This window comes from Argiope bruennichi, chromosome 6, assembly GCF_947563725.1.
Source record: "Argiope bruennichi chromosome 6, qqArgBrue1.1, whole genome shotgun sequence".
NCBI classification, from domain to species: Eukaryota; Metazoa; Arthropoda; class Arachnida; order Araneae; family Araneidae; genus Argiope; species Argiope bruennichi.
Window position 1 is genome coordinate 86,718,770 of NC_079156.1, and position 27,917 is coordinate 86,746,686.

General features: G+C 32.0%; 1 protein-coding gene across 1 annotated transcript; it reads right to left on the reverse strand.

Annotated features, from left to right (window-relative positions):
• Positions 1 to 427: 427 nt before the first annotated feature.
• LOC129971816 (putative inositol monophosphatase 3) lies at positions 428 to 27,917 on the reverse strand. The gene is made up of 5 exons (XM_056085791.1): positions 27,891 to 27,917; positions 27,463 to 27,607; positions 24,772 to 24,867; positions 3,269 to 3,445; positions 428 to 711 (listed from the first exon to the last, which is right to left on the reverse strand). Exons 1-5 carry the CDS (start codon positions 27,915 to 27,917, stop codon positions 461 to 463), a joined length of 696 nt encoding a protein of 231 aa, XP_055941766.1. The 3' UTR covers positions 428 to 460.

The window sequence follows — 27,917 nt, forward strand, 5'->3', positions numbered from 1 at the left end:
GAAATATTGAATATAAAAATAAAGACACTATATCTATCTGACACAAATTTCCTGCTATTATATCGACAGAAATTTTAATAGACGGGTATTTTATTTATAAAGATGTTTACCAAATTCAGCACATTCACTACAATTTTGATTATCCAACCTAATATAAACTATCTTTTCAAGTGTTGATCATAAAGTTAAAATTTGTCTTAACATTTCATCTTTTTTTCGCCAACTTAATACCAAAAATTCACTCCAAAAACCACATTCTTTGGAATTACCTTTAATGGAAGACATATTTAGAATGAAAATATTTTTGATGAATAATTATATATACATGCATTAAAGATATGCTGATGTAAAACTATAAAATGAGAAAAAGGTTAAAAAAGTATCAGTTTTCCAAAAATAAACAACTTTTGTAAAAGAAACTTTTTTTTTAATAACAACTCTCATTTTATGTAATTACGAGTTATGCCTCTTTTGCTTCGAAGGAAGAAAGGTCTTCAAATAGGTCGAGATCCTCAATTGTTGCCTTAAAGCCTCTCTCATGAGTAAAACGAGTAGGATCCCCGTAATCAATCTCTTTATCACTCAGTGTCGCCATCTTGCCATCGGCAGCTTTGATTATTGCATCGTCAGCACAGATTTTCCATTTCTTGACATCAAGTACATGCAGGTATCCATCTGCTCTGCTTTCTATTACCTGAATAAAACTAAATTCTGCAAAATAAACAAAACATAGCTTAAATCTAAAAAACAAATGATTATAAAATTAATTTCCCCGTGTAGTTTTAGGCAATTAAAAATAAAGTAATTATTTTTACAGCCCCAGCGATAAATCGCTCCTCCCCTCAAAAAATGCAAACCGACGCCAACCATCTCGGTATTTTATTTATAATGTCGTTCTTGGCGTAATATAAAAAATCATCAAGTAAAAGTTGGAATGCAAGCTTCTTTGCCAAATCTTGGCATCTTACATCTAATGGAGATTGGCGATCTTATGTGTAATCTGAAAATCGTCAAGTAAACTCATTATCTTGGCGTAATCTGCAAATCGCCAAATAAACCCTGGAATATTATCAACTTGGGATCTTATGTATAATAGATCTTGGTGACTTTGGTATAGTCTAAAATCGCCAAGTAAACTGGGCGGCCGTAAGAACAAAAAAGTACAATTAACAGATTATTTTCGTTGGTGTAGAATCGCAGATAGTTTTACAATAAAAATCCATCTCGTATATGGATTTGGTAAAACTTAAAGTAAATATTTTTTCTTTAAGTTTCAGGTATATAAGTTTAAATAAGTTCCTATAAGTAAGGTATATAAGTTTAAATAAGTTTCTATAAGTAAGGTATATAAGTTTAAATGTTTCTATAAGTAAGGTATATAAGTTTAAATAAGTTTCTATAAGTAAGGTATATAAGTTTAAATAAGTTTCTATAAGTAAGGTATATAAGTTTTTATATAAGTTTAAGGTATCAGATAAATATTCTTCATATGGCTGCAAGCAATTAAAAATTGATCAATTTTGCCGTGTTGGAGTAATAATAATGTTATTGTCGAATCATGCTTAAAAACTCAAGAATAGTAGATAGGTTGGATAAAGTGAAGAATAGTGTGCGCCTGAGTTTGTCACCAATATTGCAACCCATCGGAACGCTCTTCTAGCAACCCTTATGCTGTTTCGTTTACTACTTTTTGCAATGGTTGAATTGTACATAAACTACAACTATATTATGAAAAATGTTAACTTAAAAATATTAAAAAAATATCGATTAAAGATTTTAATTTTGTCCTTTATTATAATTAAAAGTTTATTAAATAAAGAAAGTTAAGCTTATAATTAAAAGTTATTTTCATCTTTCTTTTTTTTAATGTGAACACGAACAGAATTTTTAATTGTCAGTATGCGCTTTAAAAAATCGCCTGCATTCTCACTTTATTCTTTTGGTGTTCTAATTCTTCATAATTTGTTATGTCGGGAGTATTTCGAACTTGTAGAATGGATGAAGGGTGAGTTTAATATATTATATATATATATATATATATATATATATATATATATATATATATATATATATATATATATATATATATATATATTTTACGAGTTGATGAAGTTAGGAAAGGATGCTTGTTTGAAATTTTGTATTGAGAATGGTTTGATATGGAACCGGCAGAATGGATAAAGGGTGAGTGGAATATATTTTTTTACGAGTTGATAAAGATGGGAAAAGGATGTTTGTTTGAAATTTTGTATGGAGAATGTTCCGATTGCTTCTTTCTCCGTTCTTTCTTTTCTTTTGGTTATGTACTGTTTCTGTTATCCACACAGTCCTTATGTTCAATGTGCTAGTGAAGCTACTAGGTTCCCGCTCCCGCTGCTAGCGAAGCCGTAGGCTGTTTTTTTTTAAGTTAAAAAATTCTGCCCCGTGCCTTCTACAGATACCGAAGGCACTGAGCAGTATGGAAAAAAAAATACTTATCAGTAAAAAGTTCTAATTATATGGCGGGAAATGATAACCGTAACTGTTCCGCGGAAGTATTTGTTTATTTTGTCCATCTTTATTGGCGACTTGGCATTGTTGGCGCAGCATGGTGCACACTATAATTCACTTTTACCGATAGGTTTAGCATGAAGATCCGTTTTCACTTATTAATTCATTAAAAAAATTGTGTAATTATGTTCAAAAGTAAGCAATGCTGAAACTTTTCTACATGTTGCTGTTCTTTTTGTAATATAATAGGCGTATAAAAATATATTACGGCTTTTTAAGTTTGAAGCTATGTATTCTTATTTAGTGGATAGTCTTTTTTGCGTGATTTCATTAATTTATCTTATACATTCTTTGAATATGTTACGATTTAGTAAGCAAGTTATTTGATAAGTTGAAATTTAACCATTTTTTTTGTTTAAAAGTGATATTTAAAATTTTGATGAGATGACAGAGACAGAACTGCTCAGGTATATAGTAAAATTAACAGAACAAATGGTATTTCAAAATAGTATGAACAAACATCTGCGAAAATTTGAAAATTAAAGCATTTAACTGAAGGAAACCCTTAAACCAAGTTGCTAACAAAATTTTTAGTGAAATTTTCTCACACAATACTCTGCGAACCAGTCGTTTGTCAAAGATGACAAACTTCAAATCAAGCATATCGAGGCTGTTTAAATCGCACAAGTAATATAACAATAAAAGGATTAAAAAATAAATAAATTGCAACAGAATCTATTGATCAGACTTATAACGTAAAAATAAAAAAATGTCTTACCTGCCCCATTAACAGCAAACATATCGAAATGATCGCCAAAGGCCAATCTTGCTTTAATTTTCACTTGTGCAGCACGGGCTGTCGGCAGAATAATAGAAATAGGTTTGCTTACATCAACAGGTTCGGAGGCCACTGGATAGGCATCGGTGGACTCACCGTGGCCTACCCATCCCCACTCTAAAATACATAAGCAAAACATTAAAACTCTGTTATCTGATATCGAAGACCTTATATATAATAAAGTGTTGCATTAAGTTGTGTACAGTTTCAAATGCAATAAAACCCCATTAGTAAGATTTCACTAATCGTTCCAAAATGACATACTAAGAAATATACGCACTGTCGAATCTTAGTTCTGTATAACATGAATTCATTACAAAAATCCTGTAATATAATGGCATAACTCTACTTTTAAAACAGATTTAATATTTCAAAATATTTCTACAATATTGAACTGCTTTTAATTTTAAACAATATGAATAAATTTTAAAATATTTTAAAATAAAAAAAAATTAACTTGTAAATAACTGAATAAACTTAAAGATAAATACAGTAATTTTATTACAATAACCTTTCTGAGTCACCTTATTGTTAGGAAAAATTCAAAAATCTGCCTGTAGGTTGTACAGTGAAAAAATTCAACAAATCCAATAACGGATAAAGATGTTTTATTCAAAGGAAAACAAGAATACACAGTAGAGTAAAACAAAATCAAAACGTACATAAAAACAGTACTTGTGTAAAAAAACAGCATACATGCAGTGAATCGGAAGTAAACAATAGTAATAGCACAAAGTTCCCAGAGAGAACTCGCAGATCAGTACTCCAAACCGAGACTTCGCTCACCTACTCACGTCTCTCGATTCGTCAACTACAGAATGTTGACTCACTTCAGCTTTTTCTCTCAGCTTTACAGATTCCATGCCAGAGCAAAGAAATTCACAAAAAGCGTCGGAATTTAGTGGAGATACCCCCAAGATTCTCGATTATTCGGGATTCTTCCTTTTTGTCACCAAGTTTGAAAGTTATTGACTGGGCATCCATTCAGCACTCATTACTATATCTGTAAAACTATCTTTCTTACCAGGAAATAAATTACGCAAGGAAGCAATATTACAAATTCGTAAAAATCTATACGCATTTCTTATACTTCTGTTTTATTATCAAAAAGCATTTATAATATAAAGAAGAAATTATTATATCTATCTATAACATAAAGCAGAAAATACTATGCCTGATTTTTTTATGTCAGAACTCTCCTTAAACGGTGAATAGTAATGATACAAAATTTGTCCATGTTATTCTGGGGTTAATTTCTAGATCAGCTGTGCAATTTATTAATTTTCAAAATTAATTAATTTTAAAGATATTTAATTAAATGCTGTAAAACTATGCAGTTAAGCCAAATAATAGCAATTAAGTAAACTTTGGAGTTTTTGCTCAATTTTTCGCCAATAACTTCAAAATAATTGCCTATACCATCTTAAAATATAACTGCTTTTTCAATATTGTTAATTTATTTGATGTAAACTTTTTCTTTTCTTTTTTACATTCAAAGAAATACATTTTTTTTTTTTACTTCAGCTTTTATTTCGTAGACTAGCACACATTTTCATCTGAAAACATGGCAATTAGATAATATTATTTATTAATTTTTAATTAATTCTGATCAACGTATAAGATCATTCAAGGTTATTTAGTCCCGTTCCGATCAACGGGAGAGGGTTGTGGAAATGAAAAAGGCGCATTTCCGATGTTTTCCGATCAAGTACACCAACACCAAAAAGAAGAGATTGGTACTTCGAGGCATGGCAATAAAAATCATGACGGGAAGGGGCTACTGCTGTTGAATTATTAAAATGATGAGGGGAAGGGATGAATGGAATCCTAAGGGTTTCTAGACTCATGGTCAGTGATTCAATGTACGGTGATAAGAAGAGAGAGCTTAGTTGTTGGCTGAGGTGTGTGATGACACGAGAGTGAGCGAATTTAAAATTAAAGAAAAATGTGCTATTGAAAAAACTGTTTATTAGGTTTAAAGTGTTCAAGCATGAAAATATTTTCATTTTGAGCACTGCTAATAATGTAACAATAAAATTTAATTCTATTATTGGTCTAGCCGTCTTTGGCAACCAATGGTTCACCTCGATTCATGGAGGCCAAAATTTCCATTTAAATATTCTATGCAATTTGGTTTTAATGGCTTCTTCAGAAAAAACATAATATAGAAGATAGAATTGCTCAGCATTAAAGTTTTATGTACACTTCAGGTTGATTTTTATAATCTATGCTTATCTTACAAGATTACTCAATAAATATTTCTCTGATTTGTCATTACATTCAATTTTTAGCTTTATTTTCAAAAAGATTTAAGTGGTTTCACTATGAGATTTTCATGTATTTCATAGACACGTGCCAATTTTGGTGAGGAAATTTTAGATATCTTTCAACGAATGTGGCAAGCATTAGGAATTTTTAACCCTTCGCTCAGAGCGTGATAACCTGCTAAATTAATCAATTTTCTAAAGCGCGTGTTAAAAGTAAATAAATAAATAAAAAACAGGTATTGATTCTGGAAATAAGAGAATATTTTAGAATAAAGTTAACAGGGCTAAAATAAGGTAAAATGAAATCAATTAGGATTTAAATTAGATTAAATGATATATATATATATATATATATATATATATATATATATATATATATATATATATATATAAGTTAACATTAGTTAGGTAATTTTCCAGAATTCTTATGTTTTTATATTATCTTTCGTAATGTTTAATATTCGTTCAGAAATCTTTGCTTATATCTTTTTATTCTTGTTTTAAAATATTTTTAAAAAGAATTGATTAAAAATAGAAAAAAATTATACGGCAAAAAATTGCTATAATTAAAAATGTAATTTTTTGAATATTAAGATGATATAAAAATCACAAAAAATTTTGTATAATATTATAATTAAAATAAAAGAAAATCGCTCCAAGGTGCACATTACTACCCTCCAAAGTATATAAGTTTCAAGTTTTGTAGCTCTAGGTAAAACATTAAATACTGTAGAAAGCCAACACACAAATATCAAATTATTTTTTATACGTAAAGTTATATTGAGCTACTTATTACTCTGGTATCTATATGTTCCATGTAACGACCTTTCCCCATCTCATTCTACAACGGGCTATTACAACTCTACAATCGACTGCTCTACAATATAGGGAATAGCATGAGATCTCTGAACACCTGTAGTTAGGCTATATTGTGCGAAAAAATAAAATGCAATCGCCTTTCAAGCTTAATAAGAAACGTTCGAAGTATTGAAAGTTCAGAGTAACCGACGCACTATCAAACTGCAGCGACGTTATAAAGAAGTTTTTTTTTTTTTTTTTTTTTTTTTAATGTTGAATTATATAGGAATCTACCGACATCAGGGTAAACAGCTCATTAAAAAAGTTTCACTATAATTTTAACTTGATGGCAGTTGTAACTGAGCTTAATCAAGTTACCCAGTCAAATCCATGAGTACACTCATGATAAAAAGAAAAAGTATGATCTCTTCTGTTAATCCAAACATCTTAGAACACTGGTAGCATCTGAGAAATATATAGCAATTGGTTGCCTTCTAGGAAGACTTGCAAAAGAAACGACAAATATATCTGGGTTAGTTTGTAGGAAACCCGGAACATTCCATTAACCAATCTAGCCACAGCACGGTGCATTGGTTTTAAATAACACCAATTAAGAGTCAAGTCAACGAAAAATGCAAACACATTCCTCTGATTGATATTTTTAAACCAAACCATATCATTTTTCATTAGGTCACCGTGAGCTGGCTTTATAAATATATGCAATAAAAACAATATTACAAAAAAAAATCAGAAAGTTTCCCGTATTTAGATATTTTATTTCTTTACCTTTATTTAAAAATTATTTTCATTTCGGCCCGTTAACACAAAGCTTCAACTGAAGGGGGAGGTGGAAAGTAAATTCTATTCGTTAGTAGAGGCAATAACAACCTACCGATGTCTTCTGTAGAATGTTTGAAGCCGTACAAGAAAGGATTCCAAATCCATGTGAATGAAAAAAAAAAAAAAAAAAATGTATAGCTACGGATTTTGTCGAAGATGAGTAAGATCACGTGGTAGTGAGGAAATTGTAATATCCACGGATGAGACTTCTGACGGAAAATAAATAAATAAAATAGCAAGTATTTCATCTTTTTATTTTGTTTTTCAGATTCTTTTTTCTGGCATGCGAAAATAAAAAAATTATGTCTATGTCTTATTCGTTTATCACAAATTATCCACACTCGATGCATTTGCTTGTTTATCCCACTTGCAGTCACAATAAAGTCAATTTTTAAAAATGTAAAACTTATACAGATGTCTTAGTATTTGCTCTTAAAGTATGAAATTACGTTCGGTATGAATTTTTTTTGGAAAACGTTCGAAAATAGTTATATTTTTAAATAATTTGCATAAAAAAGATTGGAAAAACATCCATGAAACCAATATATAACAATTAAGTGGCAAAAAGTTTCTAAAAATTTTGGAAAAGGTCTTTGGTGGGTATTAAAAAGAGTCATAAAACAAAAATCTTCTACTTTAGAGGCTTATCAAATTATTTGGTTAAAATATTGCAACTAGCTTAAGAAATGTATTATCTAGTTCCTGAATTAGAAAAATGAGTTTTATTTTTACTTTGCATAAAATAATTTTATTGACATAACTGAAGTTAATTTACTTAAACTTGTTTTTTTACTTAACTTGCTTTTATCATGTAAAAATATTTTTAAATAAATTAACTTAAATTGTCTTATTCATGATATTTTCTGTAAAATTTATGAGAAAATGTAATAAAAGCATTCCAGAATATCTTTTAATTAGTTTTGCATCTTGTTAAAGCTTCCATACTTTATTTAAAAATGTTTTTAAATAAAATGGTTTGAATTGCTTTATTCATGACTATTTAAGATTTATCAGAGAAATTTTATAGATATTGTGCTCCAGAATATTTTTAATTTGAATTTTTCTTCTTGTGAGACCTTGTATACTTCATGTAAAAATGTTTTCAAATAAAACGATTTTTAAATTTCTTATTCATGACAATTTCTTTTAAGATTTATGAGAGAAGTTATATAGATATTGCACTCCAGAAGATCTTTTAATTTGAGCTTGTTAGAGCTTACATATCTCATGCAAAAATGTTTTTGAATAAACCTGTTAAATTTATTTTATGCATGCTCATTTTTTTTTTAAAAAAAGGGAGAAATAATATGTATTAATTCTCCAGGATACTCTTAAATTAGTTTTATAATTACTTTCAAATGATTCATTTTATAAATATTTCATAATATAATTGCTAGAATAAAATTTAAAAATCTGATTTGAATTTTAAGAAATACTATAAAAAATAAAAATGCTTTGTACTTAATTTAAGCAGTATTTTATAACAGCCAAACGATAAGTTTACGATAGAGAAAGTATGAACCTACATCGCTTTCCTCATTAGGCTGTTGATATTCACAGACTTCTTTGGATGACTCATTCTAGCCATCTGGAGGATTTTTACTTTAGGAGGTGTTGGTTAAATCCTTACTAAGATCAAACATCTTTATTGAAAAAAAAATTATAAAAAAAAAAGAGAAAGATTTAAATAATTGTCTTCGGTAAGTCCACAGTCTTAAGCCTTTATTTCTAATTACAGAACTAGTATTTTACAAAACTGCTGTTGAAAGATAGACTCACTATGTTATATGAAGTAGGCATACTTAGAAAATAATTTTGTTCTCTCACTGAGAAATTCGTTTTATTATCCACAATTTTCAGCCTTCTCTCTTTCCAGATAACAAACAAGTCTTGCTTCATCACTGAAAATCTAGTTACACATCAACTAATAGGAAAATTTCAAAATTCCTTCCTATCTTTAAGATAGATATTTGATTGTAGAATTATTGCTGATTTATCTCTTATTTCTGTTTCTTAGACAAATTTTTGGAAAGAGAGCTTTTTTAGAGTTTAAAAAGGAAAGAATAAATTCAAGGTTTTGTTGCACACAAAATTTTTTTTACTGGAATACTTTTCAATTGCGATTTTTTTTAATCAATTCAGTCTTTTTATCGACATTATTTTGGACTTCTCTCTGTTTGTGAATATGAAGTAATTTTTTGTCTTAAATTCTCCAGCTTATGTGCGAAGCTCTATATAAAGGGAAAATCCATCATTTAAATATCATTAAATATTAACCCTTTATTTACTGACATAATTTATAAGTTGAGTGAGTTTTCTCATGGTTCTATATTGATATAAACGCTTCAAAATGCACTGGGACTTTGAAATCCACTTCTATGATGTTCATTCTTCAATTGTTGAATGAACATAACAAGATTATTTCTCTTCGGAAGCTTGTTACAGGCAAGTATTTAAGATGATATAAGATCAAGATGGATACCTACAGGATTGAAAATCGTCCACGTGTTTCCATATATAAAATTGAATTTTGGTAAGTAATAATTTTTTCCTGTATTTTATATTATTTTATGTGCTGAATTCAAAGATAAAATCATTGTTTAACTCTTTGTATCTTTCAAATCACCATTAAAATTTAAAAAATTAGCAAATAATATAATATTATTATTACAAAAAATATTTCCGTGAAGTTTAAAATATTCCGTTTTGTTTGGGGCTTTGAAGTTTTATGTTATTTTCCATAAAATTAATGACCTTTGAGATAACTTATAATGCAAATTGTGCTATAGAGCATTTGCTTGCTTCTAAATTAAATATTCAAAAAATTAGCACATACTTACTTTAAGAACTTTTAAGAAATTTAGTAAATAAAGGGTAAAATAATGGAAGATTCATAGTTACTTGCTAGCTGCAAGTTTTTTTTCTATCGTTTTTTTTTTTTTTTTTTTTTTCTTTAAATAGGCACTAAAAAAATTGTCAAGCTGGCTTACTATCTGTTGCAACGGGAAACAAACAAACTTTATTCGTTTTCGTAGTTTCCTGTAATTCCTTTTTTTTATTATTATTTGTTTTTTTTATATATATATGATGCATCTGTTCATTTCCGGTCTGGTGGCGCCAGAAGGGATTATTATTTATATTGGGTTTTTTGTAATTTAACAGTTGTCGGTTAGAACTCCCTAAGGAGTGCTTGTAATTTATAAAACTGCATTAAAAATGTTAAACAAAACGTCCTCACTGCTTTTGTCATGTGGAGAAGTTATTGGATATTTTTAGGGTAGGCGAGCTCTATCCCGGACATTTTGGTTCGAACTTTGATCAGCAGACAGGTATGTGGATTCTTTTTGTTGATCAGTAGAAATTAAAGAACATCAAATCCGCAATATGGCATCCCTGCCGGGATCAGAGCTTGATAAGTTTTTGATAGAATTTTATGAATAAGCATTTGAAAATCGAAACTTCGATTTATTGGAACATTTTCGAACATGTTTAGAACTTTATTTAGATTTGAAAAGTAGAACATTTTAGAATTCAAGAACAATTTCGGTTTCAATTTTGAAATATTAGAACTTTTTCTAACCAACTGAATTTGGTGCTTAGAAAATTAGATTTCCTTTTAGAATTACTTGCAACTTGAAGCAATAAATAGAACTTTTGAAATATTTATGAATGGTTGGATTTCTGACACTAGCATCAGGAATATTTTTAGAAACGAAACTGAATTTTTATGAAACTTCAATTTAGAATTTTAGAATATTTGAATTTTTATGAAACTTGAATTTAGAATTTTAGAATATTTGAATTTTTATGAAACTTAAATTTAGAATTTTAGAATATTTGAATTTTTATGAAACTTGAATTTAGAATTTTAGAATATTTGAATTTTTATGAAACTTGAATTTTAGAATATTTGAATTTTTATGAAACTTGAATTTAGAATATTTGAATTTTTATGAAATTTGAATTTAGGAGTTTTGAAATCTTGTGAATTTATACTTTTGTATATTTATAGAAACTGAATTTTAAATGTGCTTTCTATTTGAAATTTTGAATATTTGTTTTTGAAATTGAAATGTGTAAAAATTGAAGTATTGTGGGGAATAATTTATTATTGAAATTGAATGCTTAGATTAGTAAAGAGTATTTTTTGAGTATTTAAAATGTCGGAACAACAGCAATTTGATTTGTTAAAACGAAAACGGAAGTCTTTACGCACCGCGGTAACGAAAGCTGTAAACGATTTAGAAACTGAATTGGCTAATGAACAATTAAATTCTGAAAAGTTAGAGGAATTTTCGGAAATTCTTAATTGTAAATTCGAACAATTGTCTATAGTTGAGCCTCTTTTTAATACAGATAATTTTGAGGAAGAATTTGAAACGGTGCAAGAATATAGAGATAAAGTTTTACTTTGCCTGTTCCGCACTAAAAAGAAAATTAATCATGTTGCTAAGTTGAACTTGGATAATTCGTCATTAGTAGAAAACACGGCTTCGACTATTCCAACAGAAAACTTTCTTCCCCAGAATGTTGAAAGTATCAAAATTAAAATCCCCAAATATCATATAGCCAGATTTTTTGGCGATGATGCCTCTAAGTGGCTGACATTTTGGAACAGTTTTGAAACGGCTGTACATAACAATGAGTCATTAAATAAAGTCGACAAATTTAATTATTTAAAGGCTCATCTTGGAGGATTCTGCATTAAATACCGTAGAAGGATTTCCTATTTCAGCAGCTGCGTACGATGAAGCAGTTCAATTATTGAAAGAACGATTTGCAAGTACTGAAGTATTGGTTCAAGCCCATATGAATAAAATATTAGCTTTACCACCATTAAAAGATTCTAACGACATTCGGTCCTTCCGACAATTTGTTGATAACTGTAATGTTCAATTGAGAAGTTTGGAGTCTTTAGGTATTTCAACCTCACAATATGGAAGTATCTTGTGTCCAATAATCATGAAACTTATTCCGGCTGATTTACTTTTAGAATACAATAAATCAGAAAAACAAAATTCAGGTTCTAAAATTGAGGAACTGTTATCCTTCATTACTCATGCCTTAGCTGCCAGAGAAAAAACGCAGTCTATTAACAAAACAAATAAATCGTGTATTGAATTGCGTAATCGACGTATGGAGTTTAAATACCAGGATCGCGAAAATAAAAGAATAAATCAAAAAGGTATCTCTACTGCTACTGCTAATGAACTGTTAGTGACTCCTCTCAATGAAAATAGAAACAAAACGAAGAATAGCTGTGTCTTTTGTGAATCGATGACTCATACTACGAATAGCTGTGGACGTGCGATGACAGATCTTTCTCTACAGGAAAGAAAGAATATTTTATTGCGAAACGGTTGCTGTTTCAATTGCCTTAAAATAGATCGGCATCTTAGTAGGAATTGTCCCATAAATAAAACGAAATGTGAATTTTGTTCAGGATTACATCACAAATTTTTATGTTTTAGACAGCAACACATAGAAAGAAAAAATCTGGTTCAGACTGGGTCGACAGATCTAGGTAATCAGAGTGAAGGAGAAGTTTTTTTACAAACTTTGGTTGTTTACATCAAAAATGGTAATTGTGAAAGGCTAGTAAGGGCAATTTTAGATAAAGGAAGTTAGAAGAGTTATGTTTCGCAATACATTGCTAAAACTTTGGGTTTGAAGAGCCTAGGAAAACACAAGGTAACACATGGACTTTTTGGCGGTCAACAAATGACTGAAGTGCATGATAGATATTCTATTAAATTATGTAGTCTGGATAGAAATTTTGATTTTACTTTGGAAGTTAACGATCAGAAGAATATATGTTTAGGAATATCTAGAATTACTGACCATCGTATTTTAAAGAAATTAGAGCAACTTGATATTTTTATAAGTGATTCTACTGTGAATAACAAGCATTGCATTTTTGATAAAAACGTTGATGAAATTCATATTTTGTTAGGAGCGGACTTAATAGGAAAACTATTTACGGGTGAGATTAAACAAGTATCTAAAGGTCTCACAGCAGTAAATACAAAATTGGGATGGACTGTTATGGGAAAATCAAACTCTAAATCCACTTTTGAATCCAAAAATTCATTACTGGTGCATTCTTTGCTTACAAATCAGACAAAAATTTCGGACCTATGGGAATTAGATTCTTTGGGAATTAAGGACCCAAGTGAAAAGAAAAACGAAACTTGAGTTGCAAGATCTTACTTTAAAACATTTTGAGAATACGGTCTCGCAAAATGAAGATGGTAGATATTATGTATACATTCCTTGGATCGATGGACATGATAAACTTAGTGATAATTTTCAACTAGCCGAAAGAAGGTTGAAAAATACTGTAAGATCTCTAAAAGGTAATGGTAGACTATTAGATTATGAGCAAGTGTTTTTTCAATGGGAAAATGAGGGGATTATTGAAAGGGTTGATGAAAATGATCATGACAAAAATAAGAAAATTCATTACCTACCACACAGACCTGTGTTCAAAGAAAACTCTACAACCAAAATCCGCCCTGTATTTGATGGGTCCGCTCGTCATGGACACTTTTGTTCTCTGAACTCTTGCATTGAACCAGGACCTAATTTAATTGAAATAATACCTGCAATCTTGAATAGGTTTCGTTTAAGAAAGATAGGAGTAATATCGGATATTCGTAAAGCATTCTTGCAAATCGCTTTACACGAAAACGATAGGAACTTTCTACGTTTTTTGTGGTGGGAAGGTGGCGATCATGAAAAGGTTATTATTTATAGACATTGTCGAGTAGTCTTTGGAGTATCATGCAGTCCCTTCCTGCTAGCTGCAGTATTAAATTTTCATCTAAAACGGGCACCTGAGCATTTGAAAGCTGCAGCTGAAAAGCTACTAGACTCTATGTACGTTGACAATTGCGTAACGAGTGTGGAAACATTCGAAGAATACTTGTCTTTTCAACGAGACTCTAGAGAATTGTTGGCATTAGGAAATTTCGACTTACGTGGTTGGAGACATAGTAACATGCATTCACCTATTTTGGAGGAAAGCATTGATCAACATGATCTCTATTCGCCCGAGGTACAAGTTCTTGGTCTTTTGTGGAATGTGGAAAGAGATACTTTGTCCATCTCTTTCAAAGAGCCCGTTCTTGAAGAAGAACGTTCGAAAAGAAAAATACTTTCCATTACTCATCGAATTTTTGACCCAATTGGAGTCACCTGCCCTGTCACTCTAATTCCCAAACTGATTCTGCAAGAGTGCTGGAAGATGGAAGCGTCTTGGGATTCTCCATTGCCTGAAGACATCGAGAAAAATTTTGAAATTTGGCAGCGTCAACTTAAAGACTTGAAAGAATTAGAAATTTCACGGAGGCTGTCACACCTCGATCTTAAAGACGCCAGCTTGTCACTAGAGGTCTTTTGCGACGCTTCAAAATTGGCTTACGCTACGTGCGCATTTCTTCGAGTTGAGAAAGATGGCAAGGTGACCTGCCAATTAATCCAAGCACGATCAAAGGTTGCTCATTTGAAAGGTATTTCTATCCCAAGATTGGAACTTTTATCTTGCATGATCGGAGCAAGGTTAGCTGATGCGATAAAGAGAGATTTGCATTTGGAAGATATTGAAAGCACTTTCTGGTCTGATTCAATGGATGTTCTACATTGGATAAAAAGAGAAGGCCCATGGGCTACCTTTGTTGCTAATAGAGTGGAGGAGATAAGAAAACTATCTTCTGTGGAAAATTGGAGACATGTACCTGGTATTTCTAACCCAGCTGATCTCCCATCGAGAGGATGTACAGTGAGGACCCTCATCAAAAGTCATTGGTGGGAAGGACCTGATTGGATCAAAAGGTCGAAAGAAGATTGGCCAAAATCTGCTCATTTTCCAAATATGGAAGTGGCTAATTCAGAAAAGAAGAAGACTATTGTAACCGCTTCTGTTTTACAACTTGAGGAAAAGTATTATCATCGATTTTCATCGTATGTTAAAATTGTCCGAATTACAGCTTGGCTTTTAAGGTTTCTTAAGAATCTGAAGAATGGGAGAAATCGAAGAACAGTAGGTCCATTGAATTATGATGAAATCAAGAAGGCTGAACGTATTTTGCTGAAACAAGTGCAGTTAGAAGCCTTTTATGATGAGAACGACAAAAGGTTAAAATCTTTACAAGTTATCAAAGACTCTGAGGGAATTCTAAGAGTGAAAACCAGAATATTTTTCAGGGAAGACCATAGAGATTTTCGTCTACCCATAATTCTTCCTTCCGATCATCCTATTGTCATGACTCTCATAATGTATAAACACGAACATCATGGACATTCTGGAGTTCAAATGCTTATGTACCATCTTAGGGAAAATTACTGGATTTTGAAGTCAAGAAAAGCTATAAAGTCCTGCATCATTTGCAATAGATTTGATGCAAAACCGGTTTTTGTTCAGGAGGACCTATTGCCTCAAGACCGTGTGAGAGATGCTGAAACTTTCGAAATCGTAGGATTAGATCAAGCTGGACCTGTCATCCTTAAAGAAGAAAGAAAGGCTTGGATTTTGATCCTAACTTGCGCGGTTTACCGTGCAGTCCACCTCGAACTTTTAACTTCAGTATCAACTGAAAATTTCCTACTAGGTTTGAGGAGATTTATTGCACGAAGAGGTCGACCATCTGTCATCTATTCAGATAATGGTACAAATTTGAAAAGTGCTCATCGTCTACTGAAGGAAGTTGATTTCGAAAAACTGAAGAATATTGAAGAACTAAGTCCTATTTCTTGGACTTTTATACCTCCTAATGCCCCCTGGTGGGGAGGATTTTGGGAGAGACTTATCGGCCTTATGAAGCGGATTTTAAGAAGAACTTTAAGAAAGACATTTTTAAATCATGAAGAAATGAACACAGTTCTTTGTGACTGTGAAAGAGTAATGAATTCAAGACTACTTACTTATGTTTCGGAAGATGCCGAAGATTTGGAACCCCTTACTCCAGCAATGTTCCTGCACAATATTAGAGAAACCGGTGTGCCTGATTTAGACCTAATTGAAGAAACTAAGTTTAATAAAAGATTGGCCTACCGAAACAGAATCCAAAAGGATCTAAGGAAACGTTTTCGATCGGAATACTTGGGACAATTGCGAGAAATACAAAAGGTAAAAAGAGAAACTGCTTTATGTATTGGTGACATCGTTTTGGTTGAAGATAATACCAAAAGATTGAACTGGAATTTGGGGAGGATTTTGAAACTGTTTCAAGGAAAAGACAATAGAGCTAGAGTAGCTATAGTTAAAACCAAGTTTGGTTCTTTTCTGCGTCCTGTGCAGAAATTATATCCACTTGAAGTGAGCGAAAATGATAAACCTGTTGAACACAATACTAATTCTCCTCTATTTTCAGGTGCTAATAGATGAGAGACTTTTCCCATCTCTTTAGATAGGAAGACTTCCCTGATAGAGCCCCCTGATGGTCTTCCACTTCCTTCTAAAGAATCTGACTGTGGAACCGACATGGAGCCGACGATGGATTCTTCGCCTCTCCTTCCGAATGAAACTTCTCATCCTGTCTTACCTGACGGAACTGAAAAATTGGAACCAAGGCGATTCCGTTATGGACGATTGCTGAGACCTGTCCAAAGACTATGAACTTTTATTTGAGTTTATGAACAGCTTATAAACTCAAAGTGGGGAGTGTTGCAACGGGAAACGAACAAACTTTATTCGTTTTCGTAGTTTCCTGTAATTCCTTTTTTTTATTATTATTTGTTTTTTTATATATATATGATGCATCTGTTCATTTCCGGTCTGGTGGCGTCAGAAGGGATTATTATTTATATTGGGTTTTTTGTAATTTAACAGTTGTCGGTTAGAACTCCCTAAGGAGTGCTTGTAATTTATAAAACTGCATTAAAAATGTTAAACAAAACGTCCTCACTGCTTTTGTCATGTGGAGAAGTTATTGGATATTTTTAGGATAGGCGAGCTCTATCCCGGACATTTTGGTTCGAACTTTGATCAGCAGAAAGGTATGTGGATCCTTTTTGTTGATCAGTAGAAATTAAAGAACATCAAATCTGCAATACTATCTATACGTGATGTATTTTACAAAAATCGTTTAAAGACCGATTTAAAATCGGGATAGATCAGTGTATGAGGTACTAAATATGGCGTTTAGTTATTCTTGGGTAGTAGTTGGTCATCACTTATAAAAGATTTTCAAAATTTAATTAGATTTTTAAACAATTTAAAATGAATGGAAAATTTAGAATCTTTTCCCAATAACTTTGGAGATATAATCGCACAAAAACAATTTTCACATCACTTTAAAATTAAAATTAAATAAAGGAATAAAATATTTTTTTTAGTCACACAATTCTATTTCAGAACAATTTTTTTAAAATTTTCATTAATTTTAGAAGCGATTTTAGGCATAGTTTTGTAACAATGAATTTTTTTATATAATAGTATTCAATAAATAAATAGCACGAATACGAAAACCAACATAAATATTTTAATAACTTCCTTTCAGATGCCAAAATAAAAATTAAATTTTTCAGGTTATTATCTCCAAAAAAATTTCCTCTTTTCTCAGCATAAATTTATTATTTATACCGATAGCATGAAAGTTTTGGAGATTCACTTTTACAATTGAATGCATACGATTGTTATTAAAATTTTATTCACTTTGCATCCCCTACTAAATAATGATTTTCATATTTTTTGATGGATCCAACAGCAATCGAGGAATTCTGGCAATGAAATGACAGATTCTGCAACAAAATCTGCATCGCCGCCTCTGGACTAAGGACTTCCGTATAGTGATGTTAGGAGGTCCTTCATAATCGCATTTATTATACTTGGCAAAGAAACGTGGGATCTGCAGATTCGCAACAAATTGCATTCTGTTGAAAATAATGTTGGTTTGTGTTCTACTTTGCGAATTGATTCAGCTCCATATAGGACATATATATTACACACATAGAAAATTTTTTTTTGGCGGACATGTTCCTATATACAGCTGCTGTCAAACATCTTACTGTCCGCCATCGAATGTTCTTTTAACTTTCATCATCAACATTTTTTTCATTTACCGTCATTGAGTTTGCAAGACTTGGTAAACGTGAAATACCACCCGAATATTTTTAACTTTCTAAATCCTTAGCACTTTTACTCCTAAATACATTTAGCACTTTTTAACTTCAGAATGTATTAAACATTTCGATGTTAAGCCACATTGTTCTGCCATTTTAGAATCCATATATGGCTTGAAGATGCTAAAATTTTAAACCTTGCCTTTTTTACTTTCTCGTATACGTAGTATAGAGAAAATATAGTAATCGTCAAAAAATTTGAACTCGAGATTTTGTGTTCCCATTTTGTGGAGGTCCCATGTTTTGGATCTCCCAGAGTTTGAAAAAAACGTATTTCAAAAACGTCCGTCCGTGACAAAGACACACAAATTGATCTAACTGGATGAAATTTGATATATGGTCTTCATACCTCTCTAAACAAACTCCGCTCAGAGGAAGTCTGTCTGTCCGGGTGGTCGAATATAATTTAACACGATAACTACAGAACGGAGATCGAGAAAATTCGATACGCAGAATCAACATCTATAGCCTAGACACCTTTCAAATTTTGAACAAAATCCAACTAGAGATTGACCGTTCTGTCAGTCTTTACTTTTAGAAACATGTAAACGAGACAACCCAAAGGTGCAATGACTTAAACATATCGAATCTGATATGGAAATTTGTGACTACAATTGTGGTTCTGCGTCAAATTTTTATTTCAATCGGTTAGAAAAACGAGTCTAAAACACAAATTCCATTTTTGGATACTATTAATGTATGCCAGGGATTCATCTCCAAATAACTCGTGAAAAACTACACGACAGATTCAAAGGAAATACTATATTCACGCGCAAAAAATAACTTTATTAGAGATTTAAAATTACTTATTAATTTTATAATACCTTTATTAGTGAGTATGCAAGAAAGTTTTGGGGAGACTACTCCCGCTGGATTGTACCAATATATTTTAAATGCTTTTATCTTAAAATTTCAATGCTATTTTTCCATCTATCCTTTCATTTTATCTTTGACTTGACACAATATAAACAACTATGGTTCTTCTGCAACTGGTTAAAATTTGGTATACAATTTGATGTCTTCTCGGCCCGCTTTGGTATAGCATCTAAAATGTAAATATTGGTACAACCCTGTAATGCTGCTTCCCGACACGGTTAGTTTTATCACCGAAAAGACCGATTTACAATCATCTGTATTGGATACAGGGGTGTTTGTGGGACCCCAAAAAATCCCCTGAAACTTTTACGGACTTACTACCGACATTTTGGAGTTTCGAGAAGGGGGGGGGGAGAAATGAAAAATTACGATTATGAAGTATTGAATGACCTAATTATAAAAGTTCAATGAATTACTTTTTTTGCAAAATTAATAACCATTAATTTTGCAAAATTAAGACCTTTGAACCCAGGTCACGTGATCGCACATCTGGTCGAACGAAGTCTCTCCCTTTTTTTTCTGCCGCGCTTAATTGCCGAAAAGAATCCAGAAGAGAATGTCCGAGAACCGGGGGAATGAGTCATAACTCGCAATAAGGAAAAAACAAAAAAGAAGTTTTTTCCCCCTTTTCACGCATTATCACTGCCTTTGGAGAAAGAAAGGAAAAGTTTTCACCACACACACTGACCTTGCGTTTTCTGCTTTCAAAGCAAACAAAATTACCCAGATCAAAATAAATAATTCATTATTATTCCTACTTCCTTTTGAACGACGATCCCCGGAATTTCCGGGTATCGAAGTTCAAAATCCCCGGAATTCCGGGGTTTCCCCGGAGCACAAACACCCCTGTGGATACTACTCGGGTGCTCAGCCGGTAATCCCAGAGCTTGGCGACCATTTAGCGACAAAATAGATCATGATGGAAACTTTGAGAATTTTAGTGATCCAGCCAATAGGAACTGATATATGCCTGATTGGTGTTTTCTCGGCCCGCTTCCCGGGAACTATAAAAGGCCGGCAATCTCAAGCTGCAATGAATCGTAGTCGGAGTCGTAGACAAGTAATGAGTCGTCGAGAGGATAACGAAGCAACGGCGGAATAGTCCAGCATTCTGTGGAGCTCAAGTGAGTGCTGAACTGAACTGAGCCGAGTCCTGGCGTTTATAGTAGAAGCAGCGTCGTATCGTGTGTGGAGTAGCTAATCGTGTAGTAGTGAGTCGGCAGTCGGACAAAGCTAAAGAGAGAAGACAGTGAAGAATTTCAGCCGTTTGGAGAGACCGTAGAGCGAAGATCCCTTCTCCTGCTGAATTCTGTCTAGCCACTTTGTGTGCTGTGGTCGATTACTACTTGTGGGCTACTATTTACAGTAGTGCACTGCTGTATGCTGTCCTGTGTTCGTCTCCACTGTGTATATTTGTCGTCTCTGTGTATTCCTCTTTTCGTGTTAAATAAACGTCGTTGTTGTTTTCTACTGAGGCCTGCTGATTGCTTTCATATCATACACCAACTACAAGCGAACCCGGTGATTTTACGGACTTAATAGTGGTGGAATCCGTAACAATATAAACAAATTTTGAACTAAATTCGTCAAGGCCTGTCCACCTGTCAATTCGCATGCATGTAAAGATAATAACTGAAATACCCAACAAATGAATAAAATTTGGTACGTGATCTTGTAACTGAAATTGTAGTTCAGAGTCAAATTTTGATTCCAATCTGTTGGCAAGAAAAGAAAAAAAAAGTCTACTCTATTGTTTTTTATATATTCTAACACATAAAACGGTTCAGTGCGAGTCTAAAAATAAATAAATAAAAATCTGAATATTTGTAGCCCTGCCTAAGGCTCCCAGTTTTTTTGTTTGCAGAAGGAAGGTAGTGTAAGAGAACATTTAGGGGTGACCCTTCCACACAGGTTTAACATATTAATGCTATTAGATCGGCACTTTTTCTCTAAATAATTGAATGAGTGTAAATCAAAGCGCACAGCTGATATAATCAAATCAGACGAAGACAAGACAGACAATTATAATGTTTAGGTCTAGAAGTTCGATTCTCTTAAATTTTTTCTTTTTGTTGAAGACAAGACAGATATACAAGATTAAAGCATTATGATTGTTGGGTGTAGAGGTTCGAATATCCTTACTTTCTTCTTTTTGTTTCAGACAAAACAAAATTATGCGAGACAAAAACATTATAATGTTTAAATCTAGAAGTTGGAATCTCCTAAAACTTTTACTCTTGTTCTTTGTGATGAAGACAAGATAGAAGGACACGAGACAAAAACATTATATTTTTAGATCTAGAAGTTCGAATGTCTTTTATTTTTATTTATTTTTTTATTGAAGACAAGACAGAAAGACACGAGACAAAAACATTATATATTTAGATCTAGAGGTTCGAATCTAATCAAAATTTTCATCTTGTCCTTTTTGCTGAAGATAAGACAGATAAACCTCTTAGAGGCAATGGCAATCCGTATGGCACCAGGCATATTCTTTATTCCGATAAAGCTGATGATGTGTGGTCAGGGCTGTTGCTTTTTTTTGTTGTTGTTGTTGAAGATAAGATGGACTATACAAGACTAAGAAATTAAAATGTTTTGAGCTAGAGTTCGAATTTTCTTCACTTTTTTTTCTCTTTTTGTTCAAATTTTTTTTTTAATTAAAGACAATACGGACAATATAAGACTAAATTATTATACTTTTTAGGTCAAAAGGTTCGAATCTTCGGAATTTTTTTCTTTGCTATTTATTACCAGCACTTGTGACCCGAATAATTTCCATAAGAAGCCATTTAATAAAATAACGATTCCGAAGAAAGTAAACACTTCTGTATATTTAGCGTTCATTATTTTTATATCGAGGATAACTACAGGGTGGTTATAATTAAACTTCCCAAATAAACAGCATTCTACAACGCAAACGGTGGACGGATTGCAACGAAATTTGGTACATAGATTATACACAAAATGCGCTCACGGAATTTCAGAAAAAAAAAAAAAAAAAAAAGTTCGAAAATGTTCACCAGAGGGCGGTTTTTCCAGAAAAACATTAAACTTAACTCAATAAACGACTGAAACGGAACACATAAATAATATTAACACTTATTAACTAGTTTCATATCACCTTGTCATCGAACCACTTTAAGTAAAGGTGAGAGAAAAAAAATAACAGTACTCTATTTGAGGAGGGGGGACTAGTTTAGTTTGTTGAAACAAGAACAGCTTAGGACGAAATTGCATGAGGAGCAGTTGTTAATCGTGTTCTCTAGGACGATTGTTAAGAAAAATGCTCCATGTGACCACCCTCATTCACCTGCAAAATTTCAAATCGATGAACAATGTGTTTCAACAGCAGATCGTAACTTATCAATTGTGATACTTTGCACATGAAGTGTTATGGACTTTCTTTTAAAGCAATTCAACGTCGTAACACCTCCACGATACACTAAACTTTTTAAATGGCCCCATAACCAGAAATCGCACGGATTTAGATCCGGCGAACGTGGTAGCCACGAAAGAAGCGACTAATAACACGTTCATCTGTGAAGTGTTGGAGCAATAGCGCCTTCATGGATATGTGGGGGCGCACCATCCTACATGAAAATGGTCAATGTAAGAACCTGCCTTTGCTGTAATTGCGGCCAACAAATGTCTGCAGCATGTCATGGTACCGATGGCCCGTAACGGAACATGTGACAGTGCCATGTGCAAATTTCCTAAAAAAAGAATGATCTAAGGATAAACGTCGCCGTGAATCCACACCAGACAGTCAACTTTCGAAAATATAGGGGAATTTCAGTGTGCATCCGCAGATTTTCCTTAGTCGAAATTCGGCAATTCTGTGTGTTGACTATCTCATTGAGGTAGAAATGAGCCTCGTCGCTTCATAGAATAAATATTCCAAGACCATGACAGATCAACAGTCATTCTGTTGAGAAAATTGACTGCGAATGAGAGACGTTGTGTCTTGTCCCTATAAAGCAGCTTTTGGGTATGGTGGATCTTGTATGGCAAGTTGTGCATTATGCTTCTGAGCACTTTTTGGACGGTGCTGTAAGAATAGCCTGCCGAGAAACTGCACGTGCACTATTGCCTCCAAATTCTGATGCCTGGTTTGGGTGGTAACAGCCGTCTTGACGGCATCAACAAGTACCGGTGTGACAGGTTTATGGCCTTTTCCAGGTTGAATCCTTAATGCCCCCGTCGCTTTAAATCGCTTAATCATGGCCCGGATACCTTTAGTAAACACTGGTCCACGTCATAGGTTCTTTACACAACGAAATTCACGAACTGCAGCAAACGCATTCCTCTTGTTTTCGTAAAACAGCTTCACCAATACCACACGCTCAACTAAAGATACAGTCATCATTACAGCCGGAAACATCGACATAAAACTTGACAACATCTGCAAACGTTTCATGCCCTAACCTGTTTTGCATAAAGATTCCTCTTTTTCGCAAGTACGCAAATCTCGACATTTTACCGTAGAAATGACAGCTTTTCCTGATTTCATTACTCATAATTCTTGTTCTAGATTGTTAATATTGTTTCTGTATTCCGTTTTGGTCTTTTATTGTGTTAGTTTAATGTTTTTCCTGAAAAGGCGCCCTCTAGTAAACATTTTGGAACTATTTTTTTTTTTTGAATTCCGTGAGCGCATTTGATGTATAGTTCATGTATTAAATTTCGTTGCCGTTTTTACCGTTAATTTTAGCATCTTCAAGCCATATATTGATTCTAAAATGGCGGAACAATGAGACTTAACATCGAAATATTTAATATATTCAGATGTTAAAAAGTGCTAAATGTAAGAATAAAGAATTTAGAAAGTTAAAAATATTCGGGTAGTATTTCACGTCTACCAGGTTTTGCAAACTCAATGACGATAAATGAAAAAAAAAAAATGTTTATGATGAAAGTTAAAAGAAAACCGTTCACTCATTTGTGTTGTAGGATGCTGTTTATAGGGGAAGTTTAATTATAACCACTCTTACATCAAAGAAACGAAGAATTTAAGTGAAATCAAATTATTTAAAATGCCATAATTTGTTTATTTTTTTCATAGCTTACAAAAACATTTAAGGCATTTCGAGTTTCGCTTATACTGGTGAAGTGTCATATATGAAATTTAACAAACATTTCTTTTCTGGCATGCATTGTAGTACTAAGTCCATAATAAATTTATCACTGGTTTTAAGAAGAAAGGCCAATTAAAAATCTTTACTCGAGGCTTCATTATTTAAGCCCAAATATAATTGGCTATAAATATACAGTGGCTTCCTATATAAAGCATTAAAAAAAAATCTCTAAAATGAGCTATTAATTAATTCGAAAATTAATGCTTCATATTTTCTTTCTTCCTTTAATACATCAGAAAAATATGACTGAATATTTTTTTTTTTCTTTTTAAACATTTTCAACAATAAGTTAGATTTATATAATGACCAATTCAAATAGTTTACAAACTCAGAATTCTCTAAAATTCCACTTCATTTATATATTAATTATAAGCAAAAAGAAAAAAACATTTAAGCCACATACTTGTAAAGTTTTCAAATGGTTGATGAATGACTCCAATGGCTGGTTTTCCTTTAACTGCCACACAAACCGCAGTTGTGACATATTCCAGAAGATTTTCTGTAACAAAAGATATACATTTGAAAGAATTGAGATTCATTATGAAATTTGAATTATATATAAATTATAAATAAAATTTTACATTCATGATAAATATTACTGCCTAAAAAAGTTTTACAGGCATCCATGTTATCCAATTATTTTTGAAATGAAAATTTCAACATAAATGGATAATATAAAATTTATTACAGGCATGGAAATATATCAAAATCAACTCGAACATCTAAATAAGCAATAATGCAGTAAGATGCAGAAAATCATCTTGAATGCTAATACAAAAGTTCAATCTTGCTGTACTTTTGGATGTCTGAATTAAACTTTGAGAATAACTATTAAAATAACCTTTACACCAGTGACATGTAAAATCAGACTATCTACCCCCCCCCCCAAATCAGTTGTGAATAATTTTCCCATACATTTCTTTATCATATAACATAAGATAAAGATATCTCTCTGATCAGCATGTAAAGACCATCAGTTTTTTTTTATTACAGAATTTTCTAGTAATGCAATATTGATCATTTTTGGCTTCATAAATTATATTAAGGTGCACCTTTTCAAGTTTAGTAACTACTGAATAAAATAATGAAAAAAGTAGTAAAAATCTGGAGGTTTTTGCAATAATCCTTCTGTGATGGTTGTAGAAGTAAGTTTTTTTTAAAACTAAAACAATTATGGAATTAGAAATGATGTTATTTTTCAATAGTATATTTGTCTTTTCCAAAAGTTTGTGTGTTTTACATTAATGCTCTAAAAATTTACTTCCCTCTTTTTCAAAAACTGGTTTCTGCTTTTGTCAAAGAATACTGTAATGTCTTGATCTAGACTGATCAAATAACGAAGCAGAATTTCCAGACAATTCTTTATTTTACAGCCCTATATATACAAAGAACAACTTGTTCTAATCTTGGTTAAATAAATAGTTATTTACACCTGTAGTAGGAGATACAACAGTCAAAGTCAAAGGCTTTCTTGAAACTCAGTTGGTTCGCGGACTCCGAACTCGTGGGCATAGTCCAACAGTCCGCCTGCAATTCGTTTCTTCTCTCCTTCTAAAAAAAATAAAAAAATAATCTCCGCACTTTATTTCGGCGACAATCTCCGCCTCTTAATTTGCATTGGTCATTTGAGCTCTCTTTCGGCCAATCGGGGTTCAGCAATATGCTCTCTCAGCGGCGCCAGTGGGTCGTGAGAAGGTCCTTTCACAATGAGAAACATCTAGCCTCCAGATGTTTGGACACCCCTTTTTCTTTGAAGGTACTATCTATACCTCTTGGACGAGGAATTCCACATGTGGTCTTTCATTGTAGTCGCTAATGAACAGATGCGAGACCACCCAGGTGAAAAGATCCACTATCTGGCTGTCTCGAGGAGAGGGTAACAGCGACGACACAGAGTAAGTAACAGCTACGACACAGCTGGCTGTAAATGTCTTATCAATACTGGGAAACGGGGAATGTTACAATACATGAAAATATGCGAACTTTAGAAAGAAAATCTTAAATAATATTTATCTTACCCATGCACCATAATGTACAGGGCAATTCAAAATTCGGTCTACAAGATTTCAGTAAAAGCAATACAAATATGTAAATATGCATAAATGCCAGAATTAATGTATCAATTTATGGCTGGAGATACCATCTTAATCAGCTAGAGAGCACATGAAAATGCAATGATAATAAACCACTAAAAAGTGAAGATTCTTTAATTGATGATAACTAGTTGAATGCCCAATTTAGAAATTGCACAAAGGTTAATTTAGAATTGACCACATAATGATGAATTATGGTGAAATAAAGAGAATAATATATGAGTTGTTAACAACCTCTCCAAATTTCTGTGTCACATCAACAGCAGAAAGTTTGACCCAAAATCAGTTTTAATGTCTATCAGTGCATCAGTGCATAGGGGATCTTTTTAGGTAGAATCAAGGCATAGGGGATCTTTTTAGGTAGAATCAAGTTTTAAACTTGGCATCCTTTGGTTCTAAAGTTAAGCCCTTACCCTTAAGCTATCAAGCTCAACTTTTGATAAAAAATATTTCAGTTATTCTTTTTTAAAATACCAAATGCAGTGTCTGCATTCAATTAATCTTCCTCTATCTTTTTATATCAACCATAATATAGTGAAAATAACTAATGCATGGGAAAGCATAGTTTCCCTTTCTGAAAATGGACAGAATACTTCAAATAATCATAGAAGTTTTCTTTCTTTCTTTTTTTTTTTTTTAAATCTAAAATATTAGCATACTCTAATCGATCCAGATTCTAATATAAGTCATACTGGTTTAGACTTTGTCATTCTAGATATCTTACTGCTTACTGTGAATTAATTATGTCTATAATTATATAATAATAATTCAATAATAATAATCTCTGTATATCATAATAAAAATTTTAAAAATGAAATAAACAGATGGAGTTTGAAGTAGTGCATCCTTACTCATAATTTGCATATCAACACTATATTATAAAACATTTGTAATAAATTAAAATTATTTTAATTATTTGATAATTTTGAATGGATGATATTTATATTAATACTTCAAAAATAAGAACAGAAGAATATTTTTTAAATAAAAATAATACTGACGTTGGTACTCATATTCAGGATCAAGAGGATCAAACCACACTAAGATATCTTTTGTTGGTACCAGATCATCATCAGAGGTCTTTTGAGGTTGAAAATCTTTATTATAAGGGTCAGTAGAGTATCCATTAAGTTTTCTGGAAAGAAGCTAGAAATATAAAGTTAAGATTTTGGAAATTTAAACTACATTAAAATATTATATCAACATAAAAATAAATTTGAAATAAAAGCAAGATAAAAAAAAAGGAAATCAATAAAAAAAATCCATAGTATTTATGAGGCTATAATAAATTATTTCTCTAACAACTTTTGCAGCTGGAAAACTTCCACAAACTGAATCAATATATTTAATTTTGAAATTATGTAATGAGCCATTAGGAAAAGATCTTATAATTTAGAATGGTGAAAATACAAGAAGGATAATAACTGACCTCATATCTTATTTTCAAAAGTTTCAT